At 34.9% G+C, this 16,030-nt stretch overlaps 1 protein-coding gene across 7 annotated transcripts in view; it reads left to right on the top strand.

Annotated features, from left to right (window-relative positions):
* The window catches only part of IQCM (IQ motif containing M), a 429,271-nt gene that overhangs the window by 235,754 nt on the left and 177,487 nt on the right, over positions 1 to 16,030 (top strand). For all 7 annotated transcript variants that reach the window (XM_025439271.3, XM_025439272.3, XM_025439269.3 and 4 more), the window contains one exon: positions 3,138 to 3,272. In XM_025439271.3, coding sequence (XP_025295056.3) covers positions 3,138 to 3,272 — 135 coding nt within the window. The remainder of the gene's footprint in view (positions 1 to 3,137; positions 3,273 to 16,030) is intronic.

The raw sequence follows: 16,030 nt of genomic DNA, 5'->3' as shown, positions 1-16,030 counted from the left end.
TATCTCTGTACCCATTAGTACAAAATTCAGAAAGATAGTTTTTTAAAAAAAAATTGAGGATTTTACTAAGGGTTGATATATAACATTATATTAGTTTCAGGTGTACAACATGATCCAATATTTGTGTACATTGCAAAATGATCACCACAGCTAAGTCTAGTTAACATTGGTCACCGTACATAGTTACAAAAAATTTTTTTCTTTCATGGGAACTTTTAACATTTACTGCCTTAGCAACTTTTAAATATGCAATATAGTATCATTATAGTTAATAAAGATATTAATACCTTATTATGGTTAATAATTTTAAGTTTTGTAATCAAGTATGAATATACAATATTATACTTTTATAAAAATAATTACTAGGACCTTACAGTTATTACATTGGACGCTTTTTCCACTTATTTTATTTTTTAGGTACTGACTACCAAATCATATATCCTTTCCAAAATACTCCCACTATTTTACAGTTAATCTTGTCTTCATCCTCAAGTCTATCACTAAATTCATTTTTTTTAACCTTATAGAATCTCGCTTATTTTTTTGTTTTACTTTCTTGCCACAATTTCTCCTCTTTGATTTGTAACTGCAGATTTTACTCTTACTGTACCTTAATCTTACAGTTTGAAAAAAAAAAAAACGTGGTTTATTTTTCCAGGCTGGACTTTGGTGGTTTCTGGCTGAAAAGCACTTTGAGTTGAAGTCTTAAAGAAAGTCTGAGGGGAGCCAAGTGGATCTATGGAATGTTCTAGGCAGAGGGAGCTGCAAGCACAAAGGCAGAAAGTTGGAGGCTATTAGTGTTGGAGGAAGCTATTACTATTATTGGTATGGGGCAATAGGAGAACAAAATGAGATGGGAGATGTAGCAGGGAGTGGGAGCGTAGGCTGTGTCAGGCTTCATAGACTGTTGGTTGGGAAGCCCACAGAGGACTGTGACCTGAGAGCTATGATGCAACTTCTACTTGAACACATCCCTCTGGCTGTTTTGTGGAGAGTAGGCTGGCATGAGGTAAGTACATAAAGGAGTCCAGTTGGGACAGACAATGCTTTGTCCAATATAGGACCTAAACAGTAGAAGAGAATTAGCTAAATGAATGATTTAAAGAATTACCAAGTAAGGCATCCATTTGTACTAAGGGCTAAAGTAACTCAAGAGTCCATAGAGTTTGCTAGTTCTTATTTGCCTTTATGTTCCTCAGAAAATTCTCCATCCCTTTCATATGTGGATTGTTAATTAGGTAATATTTGGCAGGTATCTATCTACATACATTTTTAATACTCAATAACTAAAAAAATTCATTTAATTTTTATGATTAGAATTTTATATTGACTGTAATTGAACCTGCCTAGAAAATTAATTCTGCTAGTGTGTTGGTGAACATTTGTTTTTCAAGCATAATATACTGATTAAGTGCATTATCATCTATTAATGTAATTACATGGCTATAATATTCATATGTGTATCAGTTTGATCTAGTGAGAAGCATCTAAAATTAATTAAATGAAAAACTAATAAGAGTAACATACACTTTTTCAAGGAAAAATACATTTACTTAAACAGAAGAGTTAAAAGTTACATTCTTTGTGTGCTAGTTTGGGTTTCTCCAAAATCAGACCCTGGGACAAAACATGAAGTATAACTTATTTATTTGCAAGTAGATCCCAGTAAATACTGATAGTGGAATGAAGTAAGACAGGGAAAGGATGGATGGAAGTCAAAAAAGAATGCTTGATTAGGCGGGTTACCATCAACTGGAGCTAGATCCCTCTAGGGAAGAGTGTAGGCAACTTTCCTTGAGTGCTGGCCCATTTTCCCCCAACTCCCAGTTGAGGGAGAACCAGTGATTGAGGGCCATGGCATTAGGGGCCTGAATTCCCTGGCACTTCTGGTTTGCTGCACAGGTGGGCAGAGTGGAGTCCTGTAGCCAGAGGGAGCCCTGAGGCAATGAAATGAGATGCTGGCAAGTGAAAGTCTGGTCAGCTTGCACAGCAATGTAAGGGGCGAGGCAATATGGATGGGGTACCAACAGCAAGTGCTCTAGTTTGTTTATTTGAAAAGAGAGCAAAAGCCATTGATATTCCAAATATAAACTTATTTTACTGCTGTGTTTCAGCATCTGGAATAGTGGCTTATATTTAGTCACTGAATATTTCTTGAATTTGTTGATGTCTCATCACTGTCCACCTCAACTGAACAAATAAGTGAATAAATGGAAAGTCGAAGCCCATGTGGTTGAGTGCCAGGATAACTAGAGTGTTAGAAACTGCTCTAGTGTCCTTTGTCGTATGGAGCCCATACTTCAGAGCTCAGCCTTTATCGAGGCAGACTGTCATCCTTAAATGCTGATTAACAATCACCTTCCATCATACTTCAGAGTGGGGACTCAGTATCACCTTTTTGGAAAAAAAAATAAGATGTTTATGGGGGAACTTCACTTATAAAATGTATCCATCCATTTTCTTGGTTATTATCTAGCCCCTGTTATTACCGAGTGTGGAAGGTAGGTAAAAGATGGCCCTACTAAGTGGCTTTCTGTAGAAATCTTGAGCCAGGAGTGGCAAGATCACTTTCTGTGGTCACTCACATCCAGTGACCTTAATTAAACTAGGAAGGAGGAATACATGAAGTCAGGGGGCAAAAGTAGATGTCATTCCATTTAGGAGCAAGTTCAGAAGTAGAATAAGCAGCCCAATCACTGATATAAGTAGCTATAAGGTAGACAGAAGTAAAAAAGAGATGAAAAAATTAGGGGAACTAATTAAAAAGGAGTATCAAGATGGGTCAGTAGAAGTCAGGCCCCCAGAACCCTGACATCAAAGCTGTGTCTTATGATGTAGTTTGAGCATTGACGTATGCATGGTCCATGGGCAATTGTCATATAAATCGGGCCAGAGGATGCCAGTAGTCTCTTTAGGGAAACAGGTCCAAATCTGACTGCTGTGGAATGTGGGAGGGAGAAGCATGCCCCATGTCCTTCAAACCTTCCCCAGGAGGCTGACCCAGTGCTACTCTAATCACTAGACATAAAAATAAAACTGGAGTTAAGGCTTCTTTGAATTTAGATGAAACTTTCTGGTAGTTTGTTCTTGACATATTATTTATAACAAAAATATTCTCTTTTATCTCTTTCTTTTAGTTTATGAAACAATGTTTGCTAAGAGAGAAGATTGGCAAGGATTAGAAAGAAGTGAGCTCCTTAAATTCTTCAATGACTGTGGTCATTTCCCAACCCAGCAGCAAATTGACGAGGTTTGGGACTTGGTCCATAGAGGCGAGTGGTTTCCCATTTCTTGTCTTCTTTTCCCTTTCTTTGCCATTCCCTTTCTTTCTTTCCTTCTTCCCTTATTCTTTCCTGCTCAGCGAGAAGCCTACTTCTCCCTCTCCCTCTGCCTCCCCCAACTTGTGTGCTCTCTCTCTCTCAAATAAATAAATATATATGTACATACATGCACACATACATGCATAAAGGAGCTCAAGTGCCAGTAGAAAGATGTGATTAAGGTCAGATTGACAAGGTTGAAGCTTCCTTATAGGTTTGAAGTTCTCTTAGTTTGTAGTTTCAATTTATCTAATTTATTACCTATGGGCTTTGCTTTGCCACTGTTGTATCCTTAGTGCTTAGAACAGTTTTCTAGACGCTCAGTAACTGTTCACAGATTGAAAGAAGCATTGAAATCACTTTGGGCTTTAGGAATCATGACTAGATTGTTTAAGTCATTTTTTTCCTGATGACAAAAATCTTGAATGCTTATTATAGAAAATTTGGGAATCTAGAAATATATAAAACTGCTAAGAAGTAACAATTATAAGCATTTTTATGTCTATCTTTCTGGTATTTTTTTCTGTACATATGACATTAGTTTTATGAAAATTGAGATTATTTTCTACATGTTTGAAAATCTGCTTTTTTTCCTTATCAGTACTTAGAAGTTTCCAAGCCTCATTATACCACATTATTAATGGCTGAGTGATTATCTGTCATATGGAAGTTCTATGAGTTGTTTACTGTCGTACATTTAAATTGCTTTATTTTTTCTTTATGATAATAATAATGAAAAATTAAACTCAGTAAAGTAGTATGAATTAGATATTTCAGAAACTTATTCTGATTATAGTTAGCAATTTAAAATATATTTTTTTCAAATTAATAGTTTCACAGATATTTCCCTCCATTTATTATTTTGGAGTATATCAGAAGACCTAGATTTAGAGCATGGCTCTAGAATTAGCTTTCCTGGGTTTAATTCCTGGCTTCACCACCACTAGCTGTATGTCTTCAAACAATTCATCTATGCTATGCCTTATTTTTCTCAACCATAAAAAGAATATAGTAGTAACTGGAATTATGAAGTTTAAATGAACTGATTTATATAAAATGTGTCCCAATATAACTGCTCATTAAAATTTGCTATTATTATTCTTAAATAATTCTCAAGTACACTTAGTTATTTTTATAATTTTTATTTTGAAATTGTTTAAATGTTGAGCCTATTTTGTATACTGACTCATTTTATAGGGCTTATTTACTGAATGTTTGCTGTTGGTTTCCACTCTCTTTTATCATAATGACCTGTGTGTGCTAGAGGTGATGATATGCTCATTTATGCTCATTTTACAGACAGAGGACTGAGACTTAGAAGGAGATTTTTCTAAGCTCATTAAGTAGAATTGGAACTTTATTCCTGGTCTCTTCAAGTCAGGTTGTTTCCATTTTACTATGTGGACAATCTTTAAAAGTCTGTGTATGGAAACATAATTAGACAGATGATTAAAAATTCTTGACAGCAAGTACTGCCTTTTATTGATCTTTCACAAGGTAGCCTTAATGCCTTGTGATAAGGTAGGTTTTTTCTGCAAATGATTGAGTTGATTAAATTTATTAAAACTAGAATTTTCAAAAGAAAATTTATTTTAAAGACATATTGTTTTTATTATAATGCCTAGAGTTGGGAGGCTTTCTTTTATAGAAAGGAGCCACTCTAACATAATTTTAAATATATGTCCAATTATGTTGCTCCATCCAGTTAAAAAGATTCCTTTGGTGCATAAGAAGCTGTCATTTGAAATGGAAATATCCTAACTAATGGAAGAAAAACAGAAAATTTATGGGAAATGAAGCTAAATTAATGGTTTTCTAGCTGCTTCTGGTATATATGCCATTTTTAAAAGAATCTGATTTTATGCATTTTAGTTTGTCAGTCATCTTCATTCATACTGACTTCTTTGATTGTGGATAATAGCTCCAGATGTGCAACCTACGCATTTTTTCATCCAGTAGAGTATTTCACCTAACGCATATGTAGTTAATTCAATTGATTAACTTCTTTAGTGTACGACACCAAGTAGGTCAAATTCCTAAAACTGTCTGTATGTGTTCAGGTATTTTTAGCTTTTTTTTCCCCCATTCTTTATTCTCATCACTATGGTAACAAAAAAATTTGTGACTGAGGACACGATTTTTGTCTGAAATTCTTCCTTTCGGAAAATGAAGCAACTTTAGGCTACGTGTATGTGCTAATCTTAAAAGCTGAAGACTATGCAAACATGATATTATTTGCTATTCATTTAAATCTCAATAAATGAAACTAATAACTATAGAATGGCATATCTGAAAGTAAGGAGAGAAATACATTGTGATTTTATAGCATCTATTCTTGTATATGCCTAATTTTTTAGAAATTTAAAGTTTGAAGGTTTTCCAGTATTTTTCCAGGGTGTAAATAGAACTTTTAGTTTATTTTCTGCGGTTAAAATGATCAGAAAACAACAATGAAGACAAGTCGATTTTCACTATGGAGTCCTAGATAAAAGTCTTAAAATCAGAAACATAGAAGTTACTTATATATTATTTAACCTAACATATCGTATACATCTGAAGAAATTGTGACCTAAAAAAATATAATGTGAATTATTTCAGGCTCCCTGACTAGTTCGTTGCAAACTGTAACTAAATCCTGGGCCTCCTGCTCCTCGGAGCACAGACATCATAAACAGACAGCACTGCATTTTTTTCTGTTTTCTAAAGAAAAGACTTTACGTTATTAAATGGGAAACGTATATAATGGTTTTCCCTTAATTTTTTTTCAAATGAATAGGCACTCTAACAATAAAATTTTAATTATGTAGGAAAGGGATTAAAGAGGATTTAAAAAGATAGTGAAAGTTTCCAGGATGTAAGAAATGTGAGACACTGGCAAATTCTGGTGGTAAAAAATGCAGAAGTATTGGAGGTAGCATGACACAAAAGCTTAAATAGCTTCTAAAAGTTTAGCACATACTTATTATAAAACATGTTGAAAATACACATTAAAAACAAAAGATGAAATACTGGCAGAAAAATACTAGCAATTTTATGTTCCAGAATGACATGAAGCTATTGACTAGGAGTCAGTAAGATAGGTAGACAGGTACTATATGGGTCTATACTAGTAGACCACTAACATTTGGGGAGAATATCTGACAATTCTTATAAAATAAAATTTTGATCACACTATCTATTTATGTTGCGGGTACAAATCTCAGTCCATGAACTCACTGTTTTTCTATAACAAGTTAATTTTTATTTCTGGCTTCCATCCATCAAAATAAATTTCAGTCAATCTGGCTTTTCAACCTTTTTTTTCTGAGGTTGTGGCTAAATAAGGATGAAGGGCATTTATATAGTGAATAGCTCATGGAGTGTCTACTGATCTGCAGTATCATCTTTTGTCATAGGCATTGCTTGGTGTATTTGTTCGCTAGGGCTGTCATAACAAAATACCACAAACATGGGTGTGGATCATGGATTACTTTGTGTTTAAAATACTTGGGGTTCATTGAATTTCTTAGATCTATAGATTAATGTTTTTCATCAAAATTTTCAAATTTTTAGCCATTTTTTCATACATTTTCCTCTCTTTCCTTCTGAGACTCTTATTACACTACTGTGAAACCACTTACTGTGTTTCAGAGGTCTCTGAGGCTGTGTTTACCTTTTTTCCAATTTTTGTTCTGTTCTTAAAAGTGGATAGTATCTACCGATCTATCTTCAAGTTTACTTTCTCCCTTCAGCCTTCTCAAATCTGTTGCGACCCCCATTTTGTAAATTCGTCATTGTTATATTTTTTAATTCTAGAATCCACTTAGTTACTTTTTATATTCTATTTATCTCGATAGTGCCCATTTGAGTATCATATTTTACTTTAATTCTTTAAATGTAATTTATTTCAATTATTTGAGCATAATTATAATAGCATTTTTGAGGTCTTTGTCTGATAAATCTAAGTCCACTCAGAGTTAGTTGTTATTGACTGATTTTTCCCTGAGTATGGGTCACACTTTCTATTTATTTGAATGTTTCTGTTGTTATCTTTGTTGAATACTGGACATTTTAGATGTTATGTTGTTGTAACTATGGATTCTGGCCTCTGCACTCCAAGAGTTTATTTATTTAGTAACTTGTCTGGACTTAATATCTGGAATCTGATCTGTCTCCCCCCCAAGGTGTTTGGCTGTTCACATCTCTGCTCAGTTACTGTTTTGATTTTTTAGAGTGACTTTTCAAAAGGCTCTCTCTGATTCTGTATAACTTAGTGTATGATTGGACAAAGTGTTTACTCAAACGCCTTGAGTCCTTAAGGTTTCCACCCTCTGCCTATGGATCTGTGTGTGGTTAGGAGCACAGTGTTCAGATGTGCTCATATTTTATATCTGCTTCATATTTTATCTTCCACTGGCACTCTTGGGTCTTTCCTATTCATTCCTATTGTTTTCCAGTTAGTTTGAGATGTGTATAGTGGTTATTACGCCATTATCTGGCTTTCTCATTTCCAGATCTGCCTATCAAATTTTTGGCTTACTTATGGTCACCCTAATTCAGACTGAATTTGGGCCAACAGAGCTGCAGCTTCTCTCCATTTATTTCTTATCAAGTGTATGGCATATACTAGCAATGCCAACGGATGTTGAGTTTTTCCTACCTCTTCAAATCAGTTTAGCTTCCTGACTGGTTGGTGTTTGGCTATGGGGGGAAAGTAATAATCCTCATGTTAGACATATTGATTGATACTAGTTGGGGTCTTCATACTCTTGTCATGATTCAGCTCAGTAGAGATTATGACCTAGTGGGTTTTGTTTGTTCACTAGAGAAGGACAAAAGGCTAAAAAAATATGGATGCAAGTAAATGAATAGAATTCATAGCACAAAATCAGATTATCTGAAATGACACAATGAAGCTGATTTAGGTGTCTGGTCATTGTTAGGACTTTGTCCTAACAGTCCAGTTAGGACTTTGGCACCTATCCTAATGACTATGTAATGAGAATATTTCTTCTATTATCACCTCCACTCACTAGTGAAAAGAGTGCCTGAATTGATTTGCTATGAAGTTCTGTAGCAAGATTTCATGTTTTTGTATTACAGAACACTGGATCACTTTGGAAGTATTTGATGTTTGTCCCACCTGCTCTAATGGGTCTACTGAAAAGCTCTCATGAATGTGTAGACCTTTTCCATGCATTATGAAGATGTAAAGGTTTTTTCAGTGGTGCCTATAGCCCTTATATAGCAAGACTCCACTTTTTTCCCTGGTATTTTAGTAGATATTTGCTGATGCTTTCAGCTACGTGGAAGGTAAAAACACATTTCCTTCTCTGATTGATGATTTTAGCAATAAGTCATAGAGTGAAAAGAAATGCAGTAGAGTGTACTAAATGAATTCCTTCCTTGGTTGTGGCAATCCAGAATCTTTTTTGATAAAATTGTTGTTGCAAAAATATTCAACAAATGCATTTTGAGTGCTTTATATGAGCTGTGAAATAAATTGTAGTTCAAAGGTCTCAAAATCCACATAATAACTGAAGAGACATGCACATACATAACTAGATAAATGCAATGTTGTAAATACTTATACAGTAGTATGGAACACTAAGCTGATACAAATACTATGCTTTAAGTTTGGAAATCGAAAAGAGTTATAGAGAATGTTGGAGATGAGTGAATCATTCTAGGATGAGTTAACTAGATCATAAAAGAAAGAAGTTTCACACATAAAAGAGAGATTGTATGCAAAACAAATGAGAATTTTTCGGTCAGCTGGTAACAGCAAATAGGAGAAATCTATGTCCACTGGTGGATAACTGGATAGGGCACGATTTTACTAAAATTTCTAGCTAAACGATGCCAGATCATTCATTGAGATCTAGTTGACAGTGGTTGCTTTTGCTTATAAATTCTTGTTTTTAATCCTTTATTCACCTGACATCTACCTATTGGAAATGGATGTTTTCAAATCCATAATGCAAATTAGATTTTGGTTATAAATCAATCTTGTGTCAGTAGGAGCTATTTAAGCATTTTCCCCTAAAGCTTGAATACCCCTCCATAAACTAGAGATTGGACCCTAGGGGCAAAGAGCAACCCTGAAAGATCTGTCTGTCATCACCTTGCTTCAGCTACCTAATCCAAGCAGCTGCTCCTACAATTTTGTCTGCTTTCTCCCCTAACACTTTTTAAAGATGGTTCTTGACATTTTGTCTCATCTTTCATCATTTAACTCTGTTAATGCCTTCTTTCACCAAGCTATGGCTGTGCAAAGCCTGTGAAAGCCTATGCTAATGATATGCCCTGGGAATGATCACGGCCAGTGAAAGACTTTCCCCTTTCCCCTCTTTCCTGTCTTCCTGCAGTCATGTGAGTTGTTACTCCAATTAGTAAGTTACTCTAATTAGCCGTCCTGGGATTTTTTTTTTTTTTAAGCCTTTGAGTCTTTTATTGTTTGGGTTGAAATATTTGTACCATTGTTGTATAAGCTACATAGAAGAAACTGATTAAATTTTGTAATATTACTTACCACTAGCTATTTTTCTAAAGCCTGTCTGTTTTTGTTAAGTAGAAAATAACTATCTTCAAGAACAGCAGGAACAGCAGGGGTTTGAGAGTAGTGTAACTTCAATAAAGGTATAATTACTTTCATAAGTCTATTAGAGGGCAAGGCTTTAGGCTGCTTTTGTTAGATCACTGTTTATTAAGATTACACTCCCCATACTCTTATGATGTAAAGATTCACTAGCAAGTCTTTGTTTTATATGATTAAATTACTATAATATTAGGAATATGAACTCCCTATTCAGAACAACTTTCTAGCAAATTTCTGACAAATAAACATGAAGATAAAATAGTTCATCTGAAATTCTTATGAAATGAAAAATTTTATGTATAGTATAATTATACCAACATCACAGTCATAGCATTAAAGAACTTTGTTTTTTTCTGGTTTTCCACTTGATCAAGAGCTCCATTAATTCCCCAATGAAGTGAAACTTCCAAAGGAATTAAAGTAATTTTCAGCCCTTAACAGTCAAGTGAGTTTTGCAGACCTCACCCTGTCCACTTTTTAAGTCACCTTCAGAAATGCACATATTCTAGCCTTTCTGAATAAAAGTTTTAAAAATATTAGTATTGAATCACTATATTGTACACCTGAAACTAATATTACACTGTATGTTACCTGGAATTTAAATAAAAACTTAAGAAAAATATTATGCTCTGCTCAACAAGGCACCATGGTGTTCCCAGCATGTGAAGTCTCTATCATGTCTATATAAATTATAAATGGTACTGAAATGCAAGTTAATGATTCAGATCTGTAAAACCACACTTTTTTTTTCTTTCTGGGAACTGCCAATTTGGCATCACAGAAGCCAGTTGCTAATGCTAAAGGCTTGTTTCTTTAAAGTTTACCTCTAGAGACATGATAAACTCATGAGTTTCATTTTAGTATTTCAATTTTCAAAATTTAAAATTCTGTGACTGTTTCCATGTTGAAATCCACAGGTAATACTGTTTTGTAGATGCATTTTTTTTTTTTTATGCATGTTGGCCATGTTGGCCTGTTATGCAAGATGTTGGCCATGTTGGCCATGTTGGCCTGTTATGCAAGATGTTGGCCTGTTATGCAAGATGTTTACAGAGTAAGCTTCTTTTAGGTCATAGTTTCTCAGGCATTTTAACGTAAATATGTCATGTTTGTACCATAAAGATGTTGGGTTTCTAGTCTTTAGAAATATTCTTTCCATTGCTTCTTTATCTACCAATGCATGAATACACATACACACACACACACACGAACATATATACATACATATATCTACACACATATATACATACATATATATATTTGCATGATGAGCAACCAGCATTCTTTCAGCTGATGATCCTTGGTGGTTTAGATATAGAGGACTTGATTTTCATTTGCATCCTTGTATGCACTATCATCTCATCTTTTGAGGTGAAAACAAGTACACACGTAAGTACATTTGCATAGCATATGCGTAACTCCCATTACCACTAATTGCCCAAAAAGGCAGATACCAGAACCTTCTCATTCTCTTTATTCATTGTGGAGTTTAATTCAAAATGCTAATTGGAGAAGACAAAATTGACTATATACCTACAATTTATGGTGCATATTTTCTAGGATTGAGATTTTCATCTAACATTAAACAATTACTGAAAATAATGGCTCTTTACTAAGTCTCCTACCATATTTATACATTTAAATAAGTTGTAGGGACATCTGGGTGGCTCAGTAGTTGAGCATCTGCCTTTCATTCAGGGCGTGATCCCAGGGTCCTGGGATCAAATCCCCCATCAGGTTCCCTGCAGGAAGCCTGCCTCTCCCTCGGCCTGTGTCTCTGCCTCTCTCTGCGTGTCTCTCATGAATAAATAAATAGAATCTTAAAACAAACAAACAAACAAATAAAGTTGTAAAGCAAGTTCCAAATAATTTGATTCTAAGAAAGTTAATGTACCTCAATTTTTAAAGTAAGAAAGAAATTTGAATGGATTAAAAATAATCCCTGTAACATCACTCTAACTCACTGGAGCTATAAAAAGACTTTGTTGAGAGAGAAGGATGGAGCTACGACTGGAGTGCTGGGAACTCCACCCAAGGGCCGGCCCTGTGCATGTGCCATGCAGGTGAACCTCACCCCTGAGTGGCTATAGACAGAAATAGAATCAAAACTCCTGTCTTGTATTAATGGCTCATATCAGTTGGCTAATTTCTAGTAGGTCAGTCTTAATCTGTTCATCTGCCCTTGAAAAAAAATTCTGATTATTGTAAAGAGTAGTATTGCTTTTCAAGGACAAGATGGTTGCTCATGTAACTACTGTAAATCTCTTGCTTGTGCCATACTTTTGTTTTCTGTCGCTGCCCAGAACCAATCATTGTTAGAAACACTCCTAATACCATGTTCTCCGTGATCTTTTTCATTGAAGTGAAAGGCAAAGAGGCCTGTCACCAACTACCGTATTCCAAGTTTGCTATTCTGCAGATGATAACTAACTCCCTAACTGTAACATTTGTAGGACTGAAGTATTTATAGTAACTTGAGGACTTTTGTTCTGTATATGTCCAGTTGTCTGTGTTCCTTCAGTTTTCTGGAGGTGCTTGCTGATGGCAGTTTCAAGTGCAACTCAGGCTTTCATTTCCTTTAATTCTCGTTTCTTTTTTTTTCTTTAATATTTTATTTATTTATTAATTCATGAGAAACACACACACACACACAGAGATAGAGGCAGAGATACAGGCAGAGGGAGAAGCAGGCTCCATGCAGGGAGCCTGACGTGGGACTCGATCCAGGGTCTCCAGGATCAGGCCCTGGGCTGAAGGTGGCACCAAACCGCTGAGCCACCTGGGCTGCCCTAATTCTCGTTTCTAATGGTTGTATTCCTATAGTGATTTCCTTGGTCATAACTGGATTTTGTCATTCCCAGTAACTGTAAGCCTCCAACATCTGTTTTTCAAGCCCCCTTCTCTCTGACTGCCTCTGACATCTTTCTGGCTCTTCTCCCCCATTAATAAATCTGCAGCACAGGGGGGCATTCAGTCCATTAACTTGACTATATTTACAGTATTCATAACCCTTTGGGTCTTCCACCTTCCACCTTACTCAGCCTGGATTCATTCCATGGTACCCCCGCCCCCCAACACACACACACACACACACACACACACACACACACACACACACACTGTTAACCTGAAACTAAGAGCTGTAATGAGAAGCCAACAAGTGTTTTACTTGGGATCAAAGAATTGCAATTCAGGGAGCATAGATTTAGGAAGAAATCCAAATAATGTCTCACTTATAGGGTGAAAGCAAGGAGCTTTTATGAGGAAAAGGAAGAGGGGTGATTACATGAGTTGAAGAAAGGAAAGTAAAAGTTTTTGATGGATGTTAACAAGCTAAACTACTCTGGGTTATGCACTGATTGACTGCTGATTCTATTCTATCTTCAGAAAATTCATAACCATCAGTCTTGTGATCAGGATATCTGTTCTCCTACGGACTTCTCGGTCAATTGCTTGCTCTTTTGCCCAGTCCACAGGTTATGTATGGCTCAGTTCAAACAAAAGTAGGTAAGCCACTTTCTCCGCAGTGGCCACTCCAGCCCTATTTTAAATGGCTCCAGTCATGTCAGTTTTTCACAATACATACTGACTTCCTTATTCTCCCCAAACTTAATTTCCAAAAGACTGAATCTGAGAGCCACGTCTTTGCTTAGGTCAAGAAGATGAACGTGGCATGGCTAGAGAAAAACACAACCGTGCTGATTAATTTCACTTTAAATTTCTGATCACAAATGTCAAGTGGACCCTTAGAACTGCTAGGCAATTTCATTCCATTTTTTTGAGTTAATTCAATCTCTTCTCTCAGATTAATATTTCACATAAGTCAGTTCTTATCAGACTCAATACTGCCATCTTCCCCCCTCCTTGCTGATGACTTATTTCTAATGAAAATGATGTAGCAGACACAATTAGAAAAGACTATTATCTTCTTACTTCTCAATCTGTCATTTTCTTTTTAAGACGTATTATGAAGTAATTCAGAAATATAAAAAGAATCACTGAAATATGTAATAAACACTACTCAGGTAGTACACTAATGGTTCATGTATCAACATAGATAAATATTTTCCAAAAAAATTATGAACAAAGGAAAAGTTTCAAAAGGACACATAATTTATGTAAAAATTGCAGGTTTTCAACATGATATTTTATATTATTTAAGAGTACATTTATTTGCAGTAAAAGCATAAAAGTGTGAGTGAGGTAAGGGAAACCACAAATTCAGAACAGCAGTTAACTCTTTTTTTACTTTTCTTCATCAAGGATGAAACAGCTTCATTCAGAGTCTAGGCATGTTAGGGAACCCTAGTCTGTCACAGAAGAGAGACTAATATTGGTAGAGGATAAGAGTCCAGCATTACTGGACTCCTCTCAAAGAGGAGATATATCCTCTCAAAAACCAAGTGTGAAACTAAAATCTCCATCTTAATATCTCAATAGAATTGCTTCTGAATTTAGCTGATGTGAAAGGAACTTCTGGAAGTTCCTGGTGAAATAAGGGATTTTTTGCATAAAAGGAGAGCTCCCTGGCCTGGCTGAGTCTGAGCTATGTATAAGGTTATGGGTATGGGATGGAAGAAGTAGAGAAGAGGATAAGGAGGATGGTCTCCTATCTCACACTAGGTCACCTTAGTGAGCAGGTGAAAGAGGAGCCAATACCTCTGGGAACGAAGGGAAAGAGTAAGAATATAATTGAGAAGGAGTCCATAAAATACCTGGGTAGTGTTTGTTTGTTTTGTTATGTTTTTGTTTTTTTGCAGTTTTTAGTGGGAGTAACGTATTATTATTTTCTTTTTCCTTTTATTAATTAATTTATTTTTAAAGATGGATTTATTTATTTATTTAAGTGAGAGAAAGAGAGAGAGAAAACACATATATGAGCAAGGAGGGGCAGATGGAGAAGGAAGAGAGAAAGGAAGAAAGAATATGAAGCAGATTCCTCACACAGGTCTCCGTCCCACTACCAAGAGATCGCAACCTGAACCAAAACCCAAGAGTCAGGTGCTCAACTGACTGAGCTACCCAGGTGCCCTACTATTATTTTCTTATTTATTTATTTATTTATTTATTTATTTATTTATTTATTTTAATAAATTTATTTTTTATTGGTTTTTAGTGGGAGTAACGTATTATTATTTTCTTTTTCCTTTTATTAATTAATTAATTTGCTTCCACGTGGATGGAACTGGAGGGTATTATGCTGAGTGAAATAAGTCAATCAGAGAAGGACAAACATTATATGGTCTTTTTCCTTTAAATAACCATTTATCCCATCATACTTTGTTGATTTTTTGATCAAATCAGTGACCTCTTTGACCACTAATTTACAATGCTGCTTCTGACATATATCAAATTTCTATCTAAATCTGGGTGTGTTCTGGATGTTCAGTTCTGCTTTTTTTCTTGATATATTCCTCTGCCAGTATCCCAATTGGTATATCCTTATAGTGAGTCATTTTACCTGACAGGAAAGTTCCATCACTTTTTTAAATCTTGAAACTTTTTGGACTTTTTCACTTCTATATAAGTGTGGAAAATTAGGCTTTCTAGTTGCATTAAAAGTGCAGTGAATATCAAAACAATTTGTAGAAAATAACTTCTTTTTGATATTAAATTTTTCTACTTATCTATAGGTTATTTTTATTTTTAAAGTTTTGTGTTATAATTTATTTTTTATTATATATTTTATATTTATATCTATATTTTTTGATTTTCAATAGTTTTACTTATTTTTTTCTCTGAAGATCTTACGGGTTTTTATTGGACTTGTTTCTTTTTTGTTTTATTTTATATACATATAATGTAAAACAGATATATAAACAAATATTTTATTTATTTATTTATTTATTTATTTATTTATTTATTTGAGAGAGAGAGAGAGAGTACGAGCAGGGGGAGGAGCAGAAGGAGATGGAAAGAATCTCAAGCATACTCTACATTGAGTAGAGTATCAGTATCATAATCTACATTGACTATCGGTACAGTACAGTTGTTCACCAGATCTGTAAAACTTGCTCATCTTGTTTAATAGACTCTTTTCTAAGCATCTTATTTCTTTTGTTTCTGTAGGTTATAAAGGAAGACTGTAATGTTTCTTAAGTTGGGTGCTAGATACACATGTTCCTTTTTCTGT

The sequence above is a fragment of the Canis lupus genome, chromosome 15 (genome assembly GCF_003254725.2).
Source record: "Canis lupus dingo isolate Sandy chromosome 15, ASM325472v2, whole genome shotgun sequence".
NCBI classification, from domain to species: Eukaryota; Metazoa; Chordata; class Mammalia; order Carnivora; family Canidae; genus Canis; species Canis lupus.
The sequence above is the reverse complement of the archived record's forward strand: the minus strand, read 5'-3'. Positions and strand labels throughout refer to the sequence as shown.